The sequence below is a fragment of the Cimex lectularius genome, unplaced genomic scaffold, assembly GCF_000648675.2.
Source record: "Cimex lectularius strain Harlan isolate CLEC.00 unplaced genomic scaffold, Clec_2.1 scaffold95, whole genome shotgun sequence".
Lineage (NCBI taxonomy): Eukaryota > Metazoa > Arthropoda > Insecta > Hemiptera > Cimicidae > Cimex > Cimex lectularius.
This window is the reverse complement of record NW_019392779.1, coordinates 680,030-698,765: the sequence shown is the minus strand read 5'-3', so window position 1 is coordinate 698,765 and position 18,736 is coordinate 680,030. Positions and strand designations below refer to the sequence as shown.

At 31.6% G+C, this 18,736-nt stretch overlaps 1 protein-coding gene across 2 annotated transcripts in view; it reads right to left on the bottom strand.

The window, feature by feature from the left end:
• LOC106667875 overlaps window positions 1-18,736 on the bottom strand; it is a 74,992-nt gene that overhangs the window by 17,960 nt on the left and 38,296 nt on the right. For both annotated transcript variants that reach the window (XR_001340660.2, XM_014396107.2), the window contains exons 5-7: window positions 18,626-18,676; window positions 18,491-18,552; window positions 15,163-15,326 (exon numbers count right to left, since the gene is read on the bottom strand). Coding sequence is in view for 1 of the 2 variants with exons in the window: in XM_014396107.2 (XP_014251593.1) it covers window positions 15,163-15,326; window positions 18,491-18,552; window positions 18,626-18,676 (277 nt within the window). In the remaining variant the exon portion in view is untranslated. The remainder of the gene's footprint in view (window positions 1-15,162; window positions 15,327-18,490; window positions 18,553-18,625; window positions 18,677-18,736) is intronic.

Below are 18,736 nucleotides of genomic sequence, written 5' to 3'. Positions count from 1 at the left end.
ACCATCAATCATAAACCTTCTTAACTTTGTAGTCATCAGACAATTACTATACAATTATTCTTTCATCGCTTTTACTTTTTAATTATCAAAAAAGTGTAAAGCTTGCAACTGCTTAATTAAGTCAAAAACTAAAAGAATTGCTAGGATTTTTTAAAAAAGAAAAAGTAACTAAATATCATATAATTAATAATAATAAAGCAGAATTCGGAGACCAGAAAACAAAACCAAACGGTTAGGTTACAATTTACTCTTCCTTATGTTATGACTTTTTCGGTTATCAAATAAGTTCAAAGCGTGCAACTGCTTAGTTAAGTAAAAAACTAAAAGAATTGTTAGTATTTTTTTAAAAGAAAAAGTAACTAAATATCATATAATTAATAATAATAAAGCAGAATTCGGAAACCAGAAAATAAAAACAAATGGTTAGGTTACAATTTACTCTTCCTTCCGTTATGACTTTTTCGGTTATCAAATAAGTTCAAAGCTTGCAACTGCTTAGTTAAGTCAAAAACCAAAAAAAGAATTCCTAACATTTCTTAAAGAAAATAGAACATATATGTTAGTTAATTAAATAATAAAAGATAAATCTTTGAAAGATTAAAAGAGAATTATTGGAAAAAAATTTACACTCCTCCATCTGTTTTGACTTTAGTGGTTAATACATAAGTTTGTAGCTTGCAACTACTTAATAAAGTCAAAAATAAAAGAATTCTTAGCAATTCTTTAAGAAAAAGTAACTAAATATCATCTAATTAATAATAATAAAGCTGAAATCGTTGAACGACCGAAAACAAAAACCAATGGTGGAGTAACAATTTACTCTGCTTTGACTTTTTAGTTATCAAAAAAGCTTGCAATAAGTCAAAAACTAAAATAATTCTTAATATTTTTTTCAGAAAATACAACTAAATATCGTCTAATTAAATAGGAAAGCAGAATTATGTGAACGATCGAAAGAAATTGGTTGGTATACATTTTATTCTTCCGTCGGCTTTGAATTTTTAGGTTATCAAAGAAGTTTAAAGCTTACGACTGCTTAATAAGTCAAAAACTAAAATAATTCTTAGAATTCCTTTCAGAAAATATGTATCGTTTAATTAAATAATAAAGCAGAATTATGTGAACGATCGAAAGAAAATGGCTGCGATACAATTCATTATATAATTTACACTCGTTCGTCTATTTTAACTTTAGTAGTTATTACATAAGTTTATAGCTTGCAAGTGCTTAATTAAGTCAAAAATTAAAACAATTTTTAGCACTTATTTAAGAAAAGCAACTAAATATTATTTGATTAATAGTAAAGAAGAATTCGTTGAATGATTAAAAGAAATAGATTGAAATTGCATTTACACTTCCATCTGTTTTGATGTTTTAGGATATCGAACACGTTTACAATTTGGAACTGCTTATTTCGTTCAAAATTAAAATAATTTTAAGATTTTTTCACAAGATAAGATTACAGAATATAGATTAATACGACAAAATTGACTTGAATGTTTTAAAAAAATTACTGGGTATACAATTTAATCTTCTTTCTGCTTTGACTTTTTGTTTATCAAATAAATTTAAAACTTGAAACTGCTTAATTAAGTTAAAAACTGAAAGAATTATAAGCATTTCTTTAAGAAAATACAATTCAACTTGGTTCAATTAAAATAATAAACCCATAGTTTTATTTAGAAGTAACGGACCATATTAATTATTTCAATTAATTGTAACTTTAATCTAAAGTCTTGGTTGAAATGATGGCTTAGCCGAAGGTCGTGGGTTCGAATCCCGCTAGACACACTTGTTTTTTCATCTCAACCAAAACCTTAGATTAAAAGTATAATTAATTAAAATAAAATAATAAAACAGAATTGTTTGAACGATCAAAAGAAATTAGTTGGGATAGAATTTACTTTTTCATCTTCTTTCAGTTTTTAAATTATCAAAGACTAAGGTACAAAACGTAAAACTGAAAGCATTCTCAGCATATTTTCGAAAAACTCATATAACAAGCTCAATTTCATGACGCTTTAGGTCAATAAAGAAATTAAAAGCATGCAGTGGCTTATTAAGTTTAAAACTGAAAGAATTTTTATAATTTCTTAGAGACAGTTGATAAACCAAGTTGACCTCGTATTATATGGAACCACATCATAAATCGTTACTTTAAAAAATATCGTGCTATGTGTGATAATTTGATCGTTCTAATCTGCCATCCTCGCTGTTTGTTAGAACCAAACTGATCAATAATACGGTTTACTTTATTTATTACAAATTATATTTTTTTCTAAAGGAAGGATTTGTTAAAATGCAATTTTGTGGACAAAGAATAGAGCCAAATTTCAAAATTTAAAGGAATGAGATTTATTGGAACATGAGCACCTTTATCTTTGGCCATTTTAAACTTTATTCATTATAATGCTTTCATTAAAAACAGGTGAAATATGAAATTTCATTGTCGTTATTGTTTAGTTTATAAGGATTATTTAAAGATCTTGAGATAGGGCCTGGTGTGATGTAAGTTAGTTTTTAAGCTTCTATCGTGTTCTTTGAAGAGGGTAATTTTGTCTGTCATTAAATCACTGATCATTTTCGTGATTTTGCCTGTAACTGAAGGTTTTTTTTTAACCATGTAATATAGTTCAGGTCGTCATTGTGCTTCAAAGAATCTTTCGGGTTTTGTCACTTGACCACTCCGGGTTTTCTCGAATCAGGTCAGGGGGAAATAAAATATTAAAATGGAAACTATTTCATATCCGAAATATTATAATTGACGTCTCCTAAAGTCAGAAATGGGATTCGGCACACTTCATACATTAAAACGTACCGGCGGATCGTTAGGCACGCGAGCCACCCACGAAACGGATTGCCCGGAAAGGCTCGAAAGAACTGTTCTGATGTATCAATTTACTCAAATTTGTCGTACACTCTTTTTTTACCAAAAAAGAAGAAGAAAGTTCATTGTGATTTAGCATTCATGATTCATTGATTGTAGGACGTGAAAAAGTTTAAGAAACAACTGCACAAATTGAATTGTCAATAACAATAAACGCCAACCTAACAGCAATGTTTCCTTTAATATTATTTGCTTTCAAGATACATCAAGTAAACAAAGACAAAGTTCTTAATACAGACAGAGCATTGGAGTAAGGATGCGAAGACGGGTTCGAGTCTCATAAGTGACACATATTTTCTTCTCTTTTTATATAAAAATTAATAATAAATAATAAAAAATAAAAACAATTAATTAAATATATAAAACTATAAATTATTAGTTAATTAATAACCCGATGGCAAAATTTACAATGTTTGACCGAAATCTGCAGGTAACTTGAGAGAAATACTTGTTTTATTTATATCGAAAAAACTCGAAAAAAGCTAAGAAGCTTTAAATTTTAAACTTAATGAGTACTTACAAGCTTTAAATTTTTCTGGTGTTCTAAAACGTCAAAGGAGATAAAATATTAAATTGTAAACTAAGGAATTTCTCAAAATAATTCAAATTAATAATGCTTTGTTTTAAATTAATCTAGAAGTGATAACAACATAGACAACAAACATAGAACAAGTGATAATTTTTTGGTTTTAAACTTATTGAGTACTTATAAACTTTAAACTTCTTTGCTATCTTAAAAAGTAAAAGCAGATTGAAGATTGGAAAGGTATTTGAGGATAATTTCTGTATAGTCATTTGAGTGAACTTTGTTTTGCCTGAAATTAATCTTTATTTTGTTATGCTTTCTTGGAAAAGATGCTTAGGTTTCTTTTAGTTTTGGAAGTATAAGCAGCTACAAGCTTTAAACTACTTTGATATCTTAAAAAGTAAAAGCAGATGGAAGATTGGAATTGTATTTCAGGATAATTTCTATATAGTCATTCGAGTTAACTTTGTTTTGCCTGAAATTAATCTTTATTTTGTTATGCTTTCTTGGAAAAGATGCTTAGGTTTCTTTTAGTTTTGGAAGTATAAGCAGCTACAAGCTTTAAACTACTTTGATATCTTAAAAAGTAAAAGCAGATGGAAGATTGGAATTGTATTTCAGGATAATTTCTATATAGTCATTCGAGTTAACTTTGTTTTGCCTGAAATTAATCTTTATTTTGTTATGCTTTCTTGGAAAAGATGCTTAGGTTTCTTTTAGTTTTGGAAGTAAATGCAGCTACAAGCTTTAAACTAATTTGCTATCCTAAAAAGTCAAAACGACTTAAAATTAACTCGAATTCCAGGCAATTTTTATACACCTGTCTTTTTAATTTTCCTTTGTTTTGAATTAATTTATATTCTGTTATGTTTTATTGAAAAAAGGCATAATTCTTTGGTTTTAAACTTAATAGTTACTTACAAACTTTTATCTTGGAAAAAATGCTTAGAATTCTTTTAGTTTTGGACGTATAAGCATTTACAAGCTTCAAACTACTTTGCTATTCCAAAAAGTCAAACAGACTGAACATTAACTAGAATTACAGGGAATTTTTATATACCAGTCAATTTAATTTTCCTTTGTTTTGAATTAATTTATATTCTATTATGTTTTGTTAAAAAAAAGTCATAATTCTTTGGTTTTAAACTTAATAAGAAGGTACAAATTTTAAACTTCTTTGATATCCTAGAGTGTAAAAGTAGATGGCAGATTAGATTGTATTTCGGATAATTTCTACAAATCAATCAACTTAATTTTATTCGGCCTGGATAAATATTCTATATTCTGTTATGTTTTATTTAAAAAAATGCTAAGAATTCTTTTAGTTTTTTGCTATGAGCAGTTGTAAGCTTTAATCTTCTTTGATATCCTAAAAACTCCAAACAGAAAGAACATTAAGTTATATTCCAAATTTTTTTTATAAATTATTCGAGTTAACATTGTTTTGCCTGGAATTAATGTATATTTTGTTGTTGTGTTTTGTTTCTAAGAATTCCTCGGTTTTCAACTTAACAAACAATTACAAACTTTAAGCGTACAGATTTTAGTCAAAGCAGATGAAAGATATTAAATAATATTTTAATAAATTTCGTTCGGATCTTTCAATCGTTTAAAGAACTCCGTTTTGTTATTTAATTGATGAGTATTCAGTTCCGTTTTCTTGAAGAAATGCTAAGAATTGTTTTAGTTTTTGACTTAATTAAGTTGTAAGCTCTAAACTTATTTTGATAACTCAACGGGGATGAAAGAGTAAGTTGCATTTCAATCAATTTCTTTCAAAGTTCAAAGAATATTCTGCTTTATTATTTAATTAAACAATATTTAGTTCTATTTTTTAAAAGAAATATTTAATTAAACAATGTGTAGTTACATTGTTTTTTGGAAGAAACGCTTAGAATTCTTTTAGTTTTAATTTTAGTAAGCTGTCGAAAGCTTTAAAACTTCTTTGTAAACTTATTATTACTGAACATTCAAAGTGGAGATGAGATTAAATTGTATTCCAACCAATTTCGTACAAGCGTTCAAAGAAGTTTGTTATTATTTAGACAATAATTATTTATATTAAAAAAATGGAAAGAATTCCTATAGTTTGAAACTTAGTAAGCTGTTGCAAACTTTAAACTTCTTTGATAACCTAAAAAAACAAAGGAGATGTAAAATTATACTGTATTCCACCCAAATTCATTCACGCGTTCAAATAATTTTGTTTTGTTATTCAATCAATATTCCGTTATATTTTCTTAAAGAAATGTTGATAATTTTTTGTTTTCGATTTAAATAAGCAGTCGCAAACTTTAGACTTCTTTGATAACTAAAAAAACAACGGAGATGTAAAATTATATTGGATCTCAACCATTTTCTTTCGATCGTTCACATAATTCTGCTTTATTATTTAATTAAACGATATTTAGTTATATTTTCTGAAAGAAATTCTAAGAATTCTTTTAGCTTTTGACGTCATTAAGCAGTCGCAAACTTTAAACTTCTTTCATAACCTAAAAAAACAAAGCAGATGGAAAAATAAATTGTATTTCAACCATTTTCTTTCGATCGTTCACATAATTCTGCTTTATTATTTAATTAAACAATATTTAGTTATATTTTCTGAAAGAAATTCTAAGAATTCTTTTAGCTTTTGACGTCATTAAGCAGTCGCAAACTTTAAACTTCTTTGTTAACCTAAAAAAACAAAGCAGATGGAAAAATAAATTGTATCTCAACCATTTTCTTTCCATCGTTCAGATAATTTTGCTTTATTATTTAATTAGACGATATTTAGTTATATTTTTTGATAGAAATCCTAAGAATTCTTTTAGTTTTTGACCTCATTGTGCAAGCTTTAAACTTCTTTGATAACCTAAATATTCAAAGCATATGGAAGAGTAATTGCATTGTCCGAAGTTAATGGTTGATTTTTAAAAACTCATATTTTTGTTAAAACTTCCCTTTCAATCACTCAAAGTAGTTTAAAGTTCAGTTTTGTTTTGGAATTTAATATTTGTTATATTATTCTTGAAGAAATCTTTGGTTGAATTTCAGTTTTAAACTTAGGTATGCAACCTTCATTGATAATATAAAAAGTCCAAGCACACGGAAGTAAACCGTTGCTTTTTATTTAAAACTTCCAGAGTGTTTTGTTTAATTGAGAGAGAAGGGAGCTTATTTTTATGCAATCGGATCCAAGCATATCCAGAATCAAGTATATCTTTAATCACTTTCTTTGAAAACGCAAAAAGCGTAAAACATCCTTTAAATCATTACGATTAGTAAGGAAATGTCAGCTTTAATTTTTTTAATTACCTAAAAGCTTAAAGTTACTAAGTCCCAATTAAAACAATCAGAAATTATATTTAAAATTAATTGCAACAATTATATCATTTGACTTTTTTAGGGTTTAAAATAAGGACAGGTCAAGAGAAAAAGCTCAGACTTAGCCAGGTTTTATTGCAGTATTTTAACATAGAACGGAAAGAGCATTAATTTTATTAATATTTCTTCTATAAGAAATGGTAACAGTTCGTTAGATATCAGGCTAATAGTCAAATAAAATAAGAACATAAATGGTAAGTAACAAATAAAGTATAACAAACCTTACTTTTTGAATATAGAGCGATTAAAAACCTGTATCGTCCTGTAAATACATCAATTTTATATTATTTTGACAGAGTACGTGATAATACGAGTGTAGAAACACTTACTATCAACAACTATCAACACTTTGCAATACGGATCGTCGAGTGGTATTGCAATAAGGCACGCAACCCTATCTAAATTGTATTCTTCTTGTAAACAACTTTTTTAAAAACCAGCCCTTTATATCAAGTCTGCTATATAAAAAAAATACCGCTGATAAAGCAAAAGTACATAATTGAACGATTTCCAAGTGAATTGCATGGTTGAAAACAATAAAGTTATATGAGAATACTGATTTAAGTACGGATTTTATAGTTGTACCCAGGATTTTCTGGCTTAACACACGATATACAGATTAACACTAATATTTTAACGACCTCAAAACCAAATCTGGAGGATTACAGAATTATACTTCTATCCCAAACGACCTGACTTTCTGAAGTACGTGGCTTATTGTTAGTGCAAATAAATGTTTTCTTTACGTCCTTTCGTTATAAAGATTATGACCATTTTTATAATGGAAAATCCTTTCCATAAACTTAGTAATTTAGTTAAGTACTTCTTTTGTTAAAACATACGCATTTATGTTTCTGTTATTATTCTTATTATCTTAAGGAAAATAGCTTAAGTTATCAATTATCATTTGTTTTTCAATATATGTTGTAATATTGTTAAATGTGAAATTATGCCAGCGTGATAGGCTAGTTTATATTAAAAGATTAAAAAGTAAAATTGAATGTACTGAACGATTTATAATTAGAAGAAAGCACCTAACTGCTTAATAAATGTAAACGAGAAAAAATTTCTTGTCTTTTCTTATGAAAATACTTTTATTAAATTAATTTCCAACAATTCAAAAAAATCCTTTGAACGTTTTAGAAGAACATGCAAAATTTCTTGTCTTTTGTTATGAAAAAAGTTTCCTGAAATTAATTTTCTAGAATCCAAAGAATCCTTTGAACAATGTCGAAGACTATGCAAAATTTCTAGTCTTTTGTTATGAAAATACTTTATTTCCAAGAATTCAAAGAATCCTTTAAACGATATAGAAGAATATACAATATTTCATGTCTTTTGTTATGATAAAAGATTTCATTATATTAATTTCCAAGAATTCAAAGAATCCTTTGAACAATATCGAAGAATATGCAAAATTTCTTGTCTTTGTTAGGAAAAAAGTTTCCTTAAATTAACTTTCAAGAATCAAAAGAATCATTTGAACAATGTCGAAGAATATGCAAAATTTCTTATCTTTTGTTATGATAAAAAGTTTCATTATATTAATTTCCAAGAATTCAAAGAATCCTTTGAACAATATCGAAGAATATGCAAAATTTCTTGTCTTTTGTTATGAAATAAGTTTCCTGAAATTAATTTTCAAGAATCCAAAGAATCCTTTGAACAATGTCGAAGAATATGCAAAATTTCTTGTCTTTTGTTATGAAAATACTTTTATTAAATTAATTTCCAAGAATTCAAAAAATCCTTTAAACGATTTAGAAGAATATGCAATATTTCATGTCTTTTGTTATGATAAAAAGTTTCATTGTATTAATTTCCAAGAATATAAAGAATCCTTTGAACAATATCGAAGAATATGCAAAATTTTTTGTCCTTTGTTATGAAAAAAGGTTTCCTTAAATTAATTTTCAAGAATTAGAAGAATCCTTTGGACAATTTAGTGGAAAATGCTTAAAAAACGTATTAACTATAACGTATATTTAATGTTTAAGGTTATAAAACAAAATCAAAACTGGCAACGTATTAACAAATGGAAAAACAGAAAGAATTTGTTAGCCGTTGGTAATGAAAAGTGTAGACGTAAGAAGATACCTTCTCTTACACGTACACATATTTCTTAATTCCAAGAATTCGAAGAATAGTATGAACAATTTTTAGGAAAACATGTTTAAAAAGCACATACATTTTAATTTTTTTAAACATTTTAGGGTAAGATGTGAAAGCTTGCAACATCTGAACAAATGGAAAAGAAAGAACTGTTTTTTTTCTATCGTATTGAAAATCGATTTTTTTAACCAAGAAATCTGTTCTTCCATGTTACAATTGCTAAAATGAAAGAACCTGAACAGTTTAGAAAAAGAGCTTTAAAAAAAATATTTCACCTTTGACCTTTTATGTTTTAGGTTTTCAACTAAATACAAAAGAACTGCTTAAAAAACATAACACAAAGATGAACAATGAACATTGTTTACTTAACCAAGAAATCTGTCCTTACATGTAGAGATGACCAATTTTCAATTCTTGAAACTTTATTTTAAACAAAAAACTGCTTGAACAATGTAAAAATGAAAGAATTCCTTGCCTGCTTTATGAAATGCATAAATAAACGAAATAATCTATCCTGACATCTACAGAAGATTTCCTAACTCAAAAACCTAAAGAGTTCCTCAAAGAATTTAGGTAAAAATGTTTTTTGCAAAAACTTTTATCTGCTTTTACATTTTAGAGTACTAAAAAAATACAAAGCAAACAATTGCTTAGGAAATGCTAACGAATCAGTTTGCTATCTCAGCTACTTGATTAATATACATTTGCTTAATCTCAAAAACACAATGAAAACAAATAATTCTTTGGACGATTTATAGGCTTAAAAACCTTTGATCTGCTTTTACAATTTAGGTTTAAAAGAGTCAGCTGCTTACTAAGTCCAGTCCTGGAAGAATTCTTAGCACGTCTTACATGAAATTATGCTTTAAAGCAGCAAGTACAATTCCCTTTTATTTTTTTACAACCTTTGTAATCCTATCATAACAATCTATTATTTATCCTAAATTATAATTTAAATTAAATTTAGTTGATTTATTTTAAAAAACATAAAGGATTTTGTGAACGATTGGAATAAAGATTAAAAAATTTAGCTTAAATTTAGTTTTAACTTTGATTCTACAATTCTCTTTAAATTTAAGAAAGTAAATAAACTGATTTAAAAGCAAAGGGTTTTAATAATTTCTATATACTAAACACAGATATTTTATCAAAAAGACAATTTTTCAAAAAAGACGCTAACAGCGAAAACAGACGGACCAGAGATGAGACATAAGACCAACAACTCGCCGACTTACAGATTAAATTTAATTTTATAGGCCAACTATTTTTTTTTTGTTTAAATGGCAATACCTTGTATTTGACAGTTTTACTTAAATATTACACCCATCTCGTTTTGTTGTTTTTAAAAATAAACTTGACTTGCTAGCGATTGACGAATTGAGAGGATAAATCACAGATGATCAGACTCATTATCAACAGGTAATCCAGTATAGGCCAGCTCAAAATCACATATTGTATTGCTTTTAAGAAAGTAAGTTTCTAATAATTTTGAAATCTAGCTTATTGCTGTTGGAAAATAGTAATAGTAATTTAAACTTGGGGAAAACAATGTAATCAAGATAATCGAGAATTTCTGTTGATGTTTTTTAATGTTTTATTGTTTAAAGTTAAGCAAAGTAGAAATGTAGAATTTCACAGTTCTTACTCTTGTTCTAATAATACGGTTTCTATAGTTTCGTCTTTTTACCCAAGGCTTCCCCTAGCTGGAACGTTTAAGTCCTCTGTTCACAATGGGTTACCGGACTTTGCGTAACCTCGGTTTGCACGCAGGTTGGGAAGCTGTGCTTACGCAGGATTTCAAAAGGGGGAAAACTATGAATATTGTTACAAGGGAAGGATTTTCTTCTTCTTTTCGCTCGATTATTTGGTGTGGTCATTGACTTTGTGGATTGATTTGTAAGTTTATTTTATTTATATTCGTTGTAGGTTTATATATATATATTTTTTTTAAAAAAACGTTTTGGTGTATTGGAATTATGGTAAGGTTGTGCCTTGGCTTGTTCGGGCGAAATGTAAGGCGGTTTGTATGAAGAGTAAGTATGAATCGGTGTGTTTACAACTGAAGAAGACGGCCGTGGAAGAGGGATGCTGGGTGTATTGATTCACCGAGTTATTTTTGATGAGACGTAAAACCAACGAGTAAATGGAAAGACGAAATCGATAAAAACGTGGCCACTTACGTTCAGAAACTGGGTAAACCTCCTCGCCCGGGGCATGGTAGCTAGCCCGCACTGACCACACGCGCACCTAGGCCACATCCAAACACACGGCACACACCGGGGGCGGCAGAACTGGGGGCGGCGGCTGGTGAAGGTGGTAGCCCGCTCGGCCGACTGCTTCCCCTTCGCCTGACCCCAGAAAGTCGAAGCCGCGCGCACGCATTGATCTATACAACCCCAGCATCCACCCCCACCAGGGGGATAGCCTACTTTGCAAGCCAGTCCTTCCTGATGTCTTCGTGAAGACTCTCTAACTCCTCATTGCGGGTAAACGTCGTTAAAAAACCCAAAAACAATTGTATTCCCAAAAAGGTCATTTCCCCCTATTTCTATTAGTATGGTCGATCAGCTTTCCTGACAAATCGTTTATTAAAAAAACAACTAGCAACAATTAGAAAAAAAAGGATAAATATTATCTTTGGTGTTCTAAAATAATAAATATCAGTAAAACGAGTCTTCTGCATCAGGTTTGACCAAAAATGGACATTAAGCGTACGTAAACCTAATTAAATATCAAGTAAGATCGATAATACACCAAATTAGACTAGAATCGAAGGAGAAGAGTTAAAATCTTCTAAAATTGCAAATGTGTGATTTAAAAGCAACGAAATTGACATTTATTGATGGAGTATAGAAATAAAATTTACACTCATTCTTACAATTGTCCGAATAGCAAGATTAAGCGGACGTAAACTGTACTCATCCCCACGCATGAGAAAGTAAGAGAGATAAATAGATGATTAGATAGATACATAGACAGATAAATAGATAGATAGGTAGATAGATAGATAGAGAGAGAAAGAACGAGAGAGAGAGAGAGAGAGAGAGAGAGAGAGAGAGAGAGAGAGAGAGAGATCAGAGCTACAAGAAACAAGACAGAAAAACAAAGTTAAATAAGTAGGGAAGAAAGAGAGAAAATATTAAATGGAAAGAGGGAAAGAGAAAGAGAAAAGAGAGAGCGAGAGAGAGACACAGAGTGTAGTGCTAAAAGAAAAAAGACAAAAAGACTGAGGTAAAAACATAAGGAAGAAATAGAGGTGGTNGAGAGAGAGAGAGAGAGAGAGAGAGAGAGAGAGAGAGAGAGAGAGAGAGAGAGAGAGAGAGAGTTTAGAGAGTTTAGAGCTTAAACAAAAAAGACACAAAGACAGAGGTAAAAACATAAGGAAGAAGGAAAGTGGGAAGAGAGAGAGAGAGAAATAGCGAGAGGCAGTGAGTTAGAGCGTTAGAGCTAAAACAAAAAAGTTAGAGAGGCAGAAGTAAAAACATAAGGAAGAAGAAAAGAGAGAAGAAAACATAATCAGATAGAGGGAGAAAGGGTGAGAGACACAGAGAGAGAGAGAGAGAGAGAGAGAGAGAGAGAGAGAGAGAGAGAGAGAGAGTGATTAAAGTTAAAAGAAAAAAGAAATGCGGACGTAAATAATTCAGGTAGAAAGAGAGTGAGAAGATAGAGAAAAAATATCTCATGGAGATAGATAGATAGAGAGAGGTAGATAGATAGAGAGAGAGAGAGTGAGAGGGGGAGAGAGAGAGAGAAATAGTAAAAGGAAAGAGAGAGATGGAATGCATGCAAGAAAAGGGTTAATATAAAGGGTTAAAGTTAATGAGAGTAAGAGAAAGACAAAAAAGAATCAGACAGATAGAGGGAATACTGATTCCCCATCGTCTGCAGCAATCAATTCTTAAAAGCGATATCAAACGGACCCGAAAACGAGGAGTATAAAAGGTATTAAACACAGGGAAGACCCCTGATGTACGGAAAAATTTTTGTTGCAAAAACAACTTTAACTATTAAAATACTTTAGGTGATTTGAAACGCCATGTAGTCCAAATAGCGATAATAAGAGACCCCAAATTACAATGTAATAAAGTGCAACCAAAATTCATTCACATGAAGTATACTTTAAAAAATAAATAAACCAAGAAACAGGTAAACTGCACTGAAATGGAACAAATGGAATGTCTTTACTTAAGTCTGCTGAATTAATGAAATGAACACGACGGCCATATTTTCGCAGAAATAGTTAAACATGACATAGTTGATTTGTATGCCGTTTTGCTGCGACGGCTAAGTAGTCCTTGTTAAAAAAATTAACAACCAGTTTCATTTACAGGTTTTCAGACAGAATTTGTATCAAATATGAAAGACCAAACACTGATGAGTGGTCATAGAGTTGGGTCGACATTGAATTTTTCCACTGAATATTTAATCAGGCCGGCAATTTGAAAATTCCCGGGAGTGAATTACTTATTCAGGAGAAGAAAGACCTGGGCGGAAATTCACCCGGGCTTGGCCGAAGGGTGGAAGAAGGGTCTCAGCTCCGACACGCTGTACATTAGCCCTTCACATGTGACTTTATGTTCCTCACGGTCCCTCGCTCGTGAATTTTTAATCTCGGAGGAGGATATACTCCCGAAGCCGGCGGATCAAATATTAAGACACCTGGCCGACCCGACCGGCAGACTTTATACCGCTTGCCCTTCTTACTGGGGGCACATAACGGGATTTATTGCCCTAAGCGAACAGTCGGCGATACGACGAATGGCTTATTTTTGATGGACTTTGGATTCTACGGTGCTCCAGCCTGCATTTTTGATCACGTTTAGCAACTTGAGATAAAGAAAGAACAGCTTTTTTCATCAAAGATATATGTGAGCAGAATATTTGAGTTTTTCTTCTGTGTACCAGCAGTAAACCGCTTGGGTAACAGGACATTTTGGTAGGACCTGAACCTATTCATTGTATAACAAAAACAAACACAATCCTCCTTCATAGAATGGATCCAAAAAAGAAAAGTGGCTAAACTCTAGAGGCGCATAGACAAACTTATGCTAAAACAACCCTCTTACTGCGACAGTTGGATAGGGCTATTTACCGGTCACAGGCATCTGAACAAGCATTTACATATCATCATTCAACCATGATGTCATTTATAGATTATGCAATGAGAAGAAGAAACTGCCATATCATCAACACCGCTCAATGGAGACAAACCCAAGGAAAGAAATTATCAGCCTTCTCTGCAACCTAGTACTCATATCTGTCTATCTATCATCATATCTATTATCTCAGGTCTTATCATAAAGAAGAAAGCCAACTGAGTTCGTACTGCCAAGCTTTCGTCCTTTTTTAAGGTCACCATCTGGGGAAAACAAGGTTGAATTTTTTTCCACTAATTTCGTGGTCCGCTTGACCAATTAATACATTAAAATTAATTAAGGTATTTAGTTGAGATGAAAAAAAGTTAATGACACGAGCGGGATTCGAACCCACGATCTTCGGCTAGATACGCCGCTGCTCTACCACTTGAGCTATCGTGACCTCGATCCACTCGGACATCAACTTCCTATCTCAAAAAAAGGGGAGGGAAAACTCATAAGGTGGGGCTGAGCAGCGGCGTATCTAGCCGAAGATCGTGGGTTCGAATCCCGCTCGTGCCATTAGCTTTTTTTCATCTCAACTAAAAACCTTAATTAATTGTTGAATTTTTTTTTACGTTTTTACAGGCGTCAATCTGTAGACATATTTAACATTGTTTTGCCCTGATGATGACCTTTAAAATAGGTCGAAATCTTGGCACTAAGAACTCAATTTGCTTTCTTTTTTAAGACCATACCTTGATTCAGAGTGTTTGTGAGTGAAAAAGTTGTCGATATTTCTAATACTGAAAATTTTTCTTAATGTCAAATACCGACTAAGTGTACGCCTAGGATAAACCTCTACTGAATGTCACTTACACATCAATGAAAGAAAAGCTTAAGACCTAAGAAACATGATCGATCTCCACCTGCAATGCTTATTCTGTCTAGGAAAATACCGCATTAGATGTGTACTACGGTCACTTATGGAATTCTCTTTAACACATGAATAGTGTTGTCCTCCAAGGGTGAGGTTTGACACCCACTTAACTAACTTGACAAGTGGTATGAAATTGTACATTATGAACATGCATACAGCTAACCGTTCAAAAACAAGGTCGAAAACTGCGTGTCTCACGCCAAATACAACACTGCTTTGAAAATCAATTGTTCTTATCGAAAAAAATTGTTACCTGTTGCCCCTGTCCCTGTGCCATGCAGACACGAGCAGCCTGCGTTCGTAGTCCTGCTCGTTGACCTCCAGGGTGAATTTCGTGTCGAACCTCGGGTTGGATGAATCCTTCCTCACGCAGGTCCTGTGAAAAGTGCGTTCAGTCGCGCAAGGCACCATGCTGACCTGCAAAACGATATCGGATATGCCGTAATTCATTAAAAAATGGGCGAATGACTTAATTAAAAAGATCCCGAGCGAATATCCGCTTTTTTAATGGATTTTTAATGGGAAGTGCATTTCCTGGGACGAATATTTTTAAATGGATGTGGTTACGGTTTGGTGAGATCGGTTGGATCCGCCTGAACCCGCTTCTAGTACTGATAATTTAGCCGATTAATGCCTAATTGCTCCCATACAAAAGAATCAGTACTTACGAAAGTTTCTCAATTAAATAATCCTATTTGGAAAAAGTTAAATCCTTTTAATATACAACGTCTATTTAGGTGAAACTTGAACACGATTTATTTCAATCGAACTTCTATCGATAAACCGTTCATTGGTTTTTTCCGGCGTGTCAATATTCATCCTTCAAATCAGATTATCTCAGAGTCGTCTACTGACATCAATAACGTCAAGATAATTCTAAATTATCAGATGCGTACGAAAATATTAACGCAAATCTATCGCCCATGAACACGCTACCGCCTTTTTCACCAGAAACTCAATTCTGAATCACTCTCTTTTTTCAATTTATTCGCCTGATTCAATAAATTATTACATACCTAACACATAAAGTTTCAAATTGTTATAAAATTTTTGCTTTTCAGATAAAGAAGAGGATGTTTGTGCAGCTGGTTTTCTGTATTGGCATGTTAGAGGTAGAGATACGCACGGTTTTACTCATGTCAGCTTAATTTAGCTTCAACTTAGATTCCATACTTACGAACTTAGCTATCGTCTTTTAGTTGCCATCGCCTATTTTCAATGGTTTCAAATTATTCGTTATTCGGAAGATAATATCGTTTCTTCTGTGCCAGTTGCTGATTCCTTCTTCCAGCTTCTTCATTACTGACTTTTCCACAGCTTTTATCCATGTTATAGTCACTCTCCTCAGCCCATGTTCTAAGCCATTTGCTTGATTTTTGATTGATTTGATTAACATTCGATTCGTTTGTTCAACTTTCGGAAATGGTTTAGGCGGTCTTGGACTGAAAACGAGAAAATTTGTCTCTCAGTCCAGGGCAGTTCTTCAGCCCAATTTTTGGTTGTTATCTTTTGGCCAGGCTGTACTGATTGTTTATACACTAATTTTCCAAATTGAATTTTTTCTTCTTGAATTTTTAATAATTCTTTGGATACAACAAACATTTAACCAATTTGGCCGTTTATTTTTTTTCCAGTTCGTGAAAATTTCAATTCGGAGGTTTCGTAACTATATCTGTACATTGGCCATTTATCTACTGGTAAAATGTGACAATTTCGACGAATTTTCTAATTTCCTAGGTGTAATTACACTTGTTAACTGGCAGGGAAACAATCAAATGTGTAATAGTAAAAATTCACTTTTTTTTTCAAATCTTTAATCCATTATAAAAAATAATTAAAAATAATTATCCAATCTGGACAATACTGTTCCATTTTTTTGGGTTCGTCTGAAATCGGTTTTAATTTTGAGAGAAACCAATTTTTTACAGTGTAGCAGAGGCCATATCAACCACGGGATGTTGCGAATAAAAAGCCCATTCAAAAAATTACTAATATTTCTAAGCCTGCTATTCCAAACTTCCATCAGTTTTCCAATTTTCCGGTCCGATTAATCTCGCTGTTAATTCTGAGAGAAAGGAAAGAAAGAGATTAAAATATTAAACTGTGCAACTTTCTTTTCTTGTTTAAAAAAATTATTAACGTTTACAAGATTGCTACTGTGAAATTTCCATCAATTATCTCTTTTTCAGGTCCGCCTAGTCTCGCTTTTTTACCCGAGAGAAACCGTTTAGTTTATATATTATTTTTTTAAAAAATCGTGTATACTAGTAATTTTTCATTTCTCAAAAAGCCTTCAATCGCTATTAATTACAAATTATTATTTAATTATTTTTTGTATATTGATAATTTTCCCAATGTTAGGTCCTCCCAGTCTCGCAGTTTATTTTGAAATAAGTCACTAAACTTTGTAACAGGCTTTTTTCACATCTTAAAAATAGTATTTACAAGAATGCTATGGTCAATTTCTATTAATTTTCCCATTTTCTAGTATATCTAGTCTCGCTTGTTAACCAGAGAAAAGCTATTTACTGTCAAAAAAAAAAAAGTGTAATAGCAAGTTCTAATTTCATTATTATTTAATTGTATTTTCAATATTGACAATTGACCAATTTTTCCAGCTCTGCTTAATCTCGCTGTTACTCTTGGGAGAAATGTTTTTTATAACAGTTAAATTGGGTTTTATTTCATAACATATAAAATCTTTAATGTTTAAAAATGTTTTTGTCAGTTTAAACAAATTTACCTTTGCTTTACCCTTTGCTTGCTTTGAGATCATATCGCCCACAGGGGCTTCGATATTTTTGAACAAAAAAAAATCATATTTTTAAGTATGTTGGGGACCGAATTTAAGGCCGTAGAGATTCGAACTTGGGACGTTGGCCTAGTCGCCTGTCACCGCTCTAACCGTTGCACTAACCGGCAGGGGTGGGGTTCTGGTGGTCCCGCTTTTTCCTCTACGCTTTTCATCGATTCTGTATTCTTTTTCTAAATAGTTTTAGAGTATTCCTTGAATTAAGTCTTCAATTTAGTATTTTGTGTAGACATGGGCGTACAAAGTTTTCTCGGTTTTTAATTTCGATTTTTACGTGCTTTTTTTTTAAATTCTTGTTTTAAAGACGTAAATTTATAGTAGTTTATGGGGTTTAGGGATAGAGTTATAATTAAAACGCGGTTGTCTGGCTGTAAATTGATTTGTTCTAGAAATGGGTGGAAATTAAGGAAAAAGGAACTTCCGAACAGGATATACGGCCTTAATTTTACAACTCAAACGTAACTTTTTAACTATAATATAATAATGTAATTAATTATTTAAAGGCGACAGACAATTATCCCCCGCAGCGAGACGTGACGGTCCGAGGGAACGGTAGGAGGTGGTTTCTTGGGCGAAACGACCGCCCGATTCCCCGAGGGCGTTTTACACGCTCGGTTAAATTCGAATTCGATTAACACAGTGTGAACAATTCGCCCTCTCCTGGAATTGATTTCAACAGGCCTTTTCATGTCGGGGTTGGCAAAAATTAACACAAGAATACGTCCGTCGAAATCGCGATTTCGAAAAGTACAAGTACCCCTGTGTGTACCTTGATGTATGCGTTGCATGACCCGCTGCCGGAGAGTGGTTGGAGGTTCCTCCCTCGGACGACTGAAAGAGAGAAATAATAAGATATAAAAAATAAAATAAAAGGAAAAATCTTGGGAGAGAGAAAGTGATTTACTGTGTATTGTCAGAAGGCCTGAGGTGAAATATATGTTTAGCTCTAGCTCGCCTGAAAAAAAAATTACCTGATGACCTTGTTTCCTCTTCGATTAATTACAGAAACTGTATT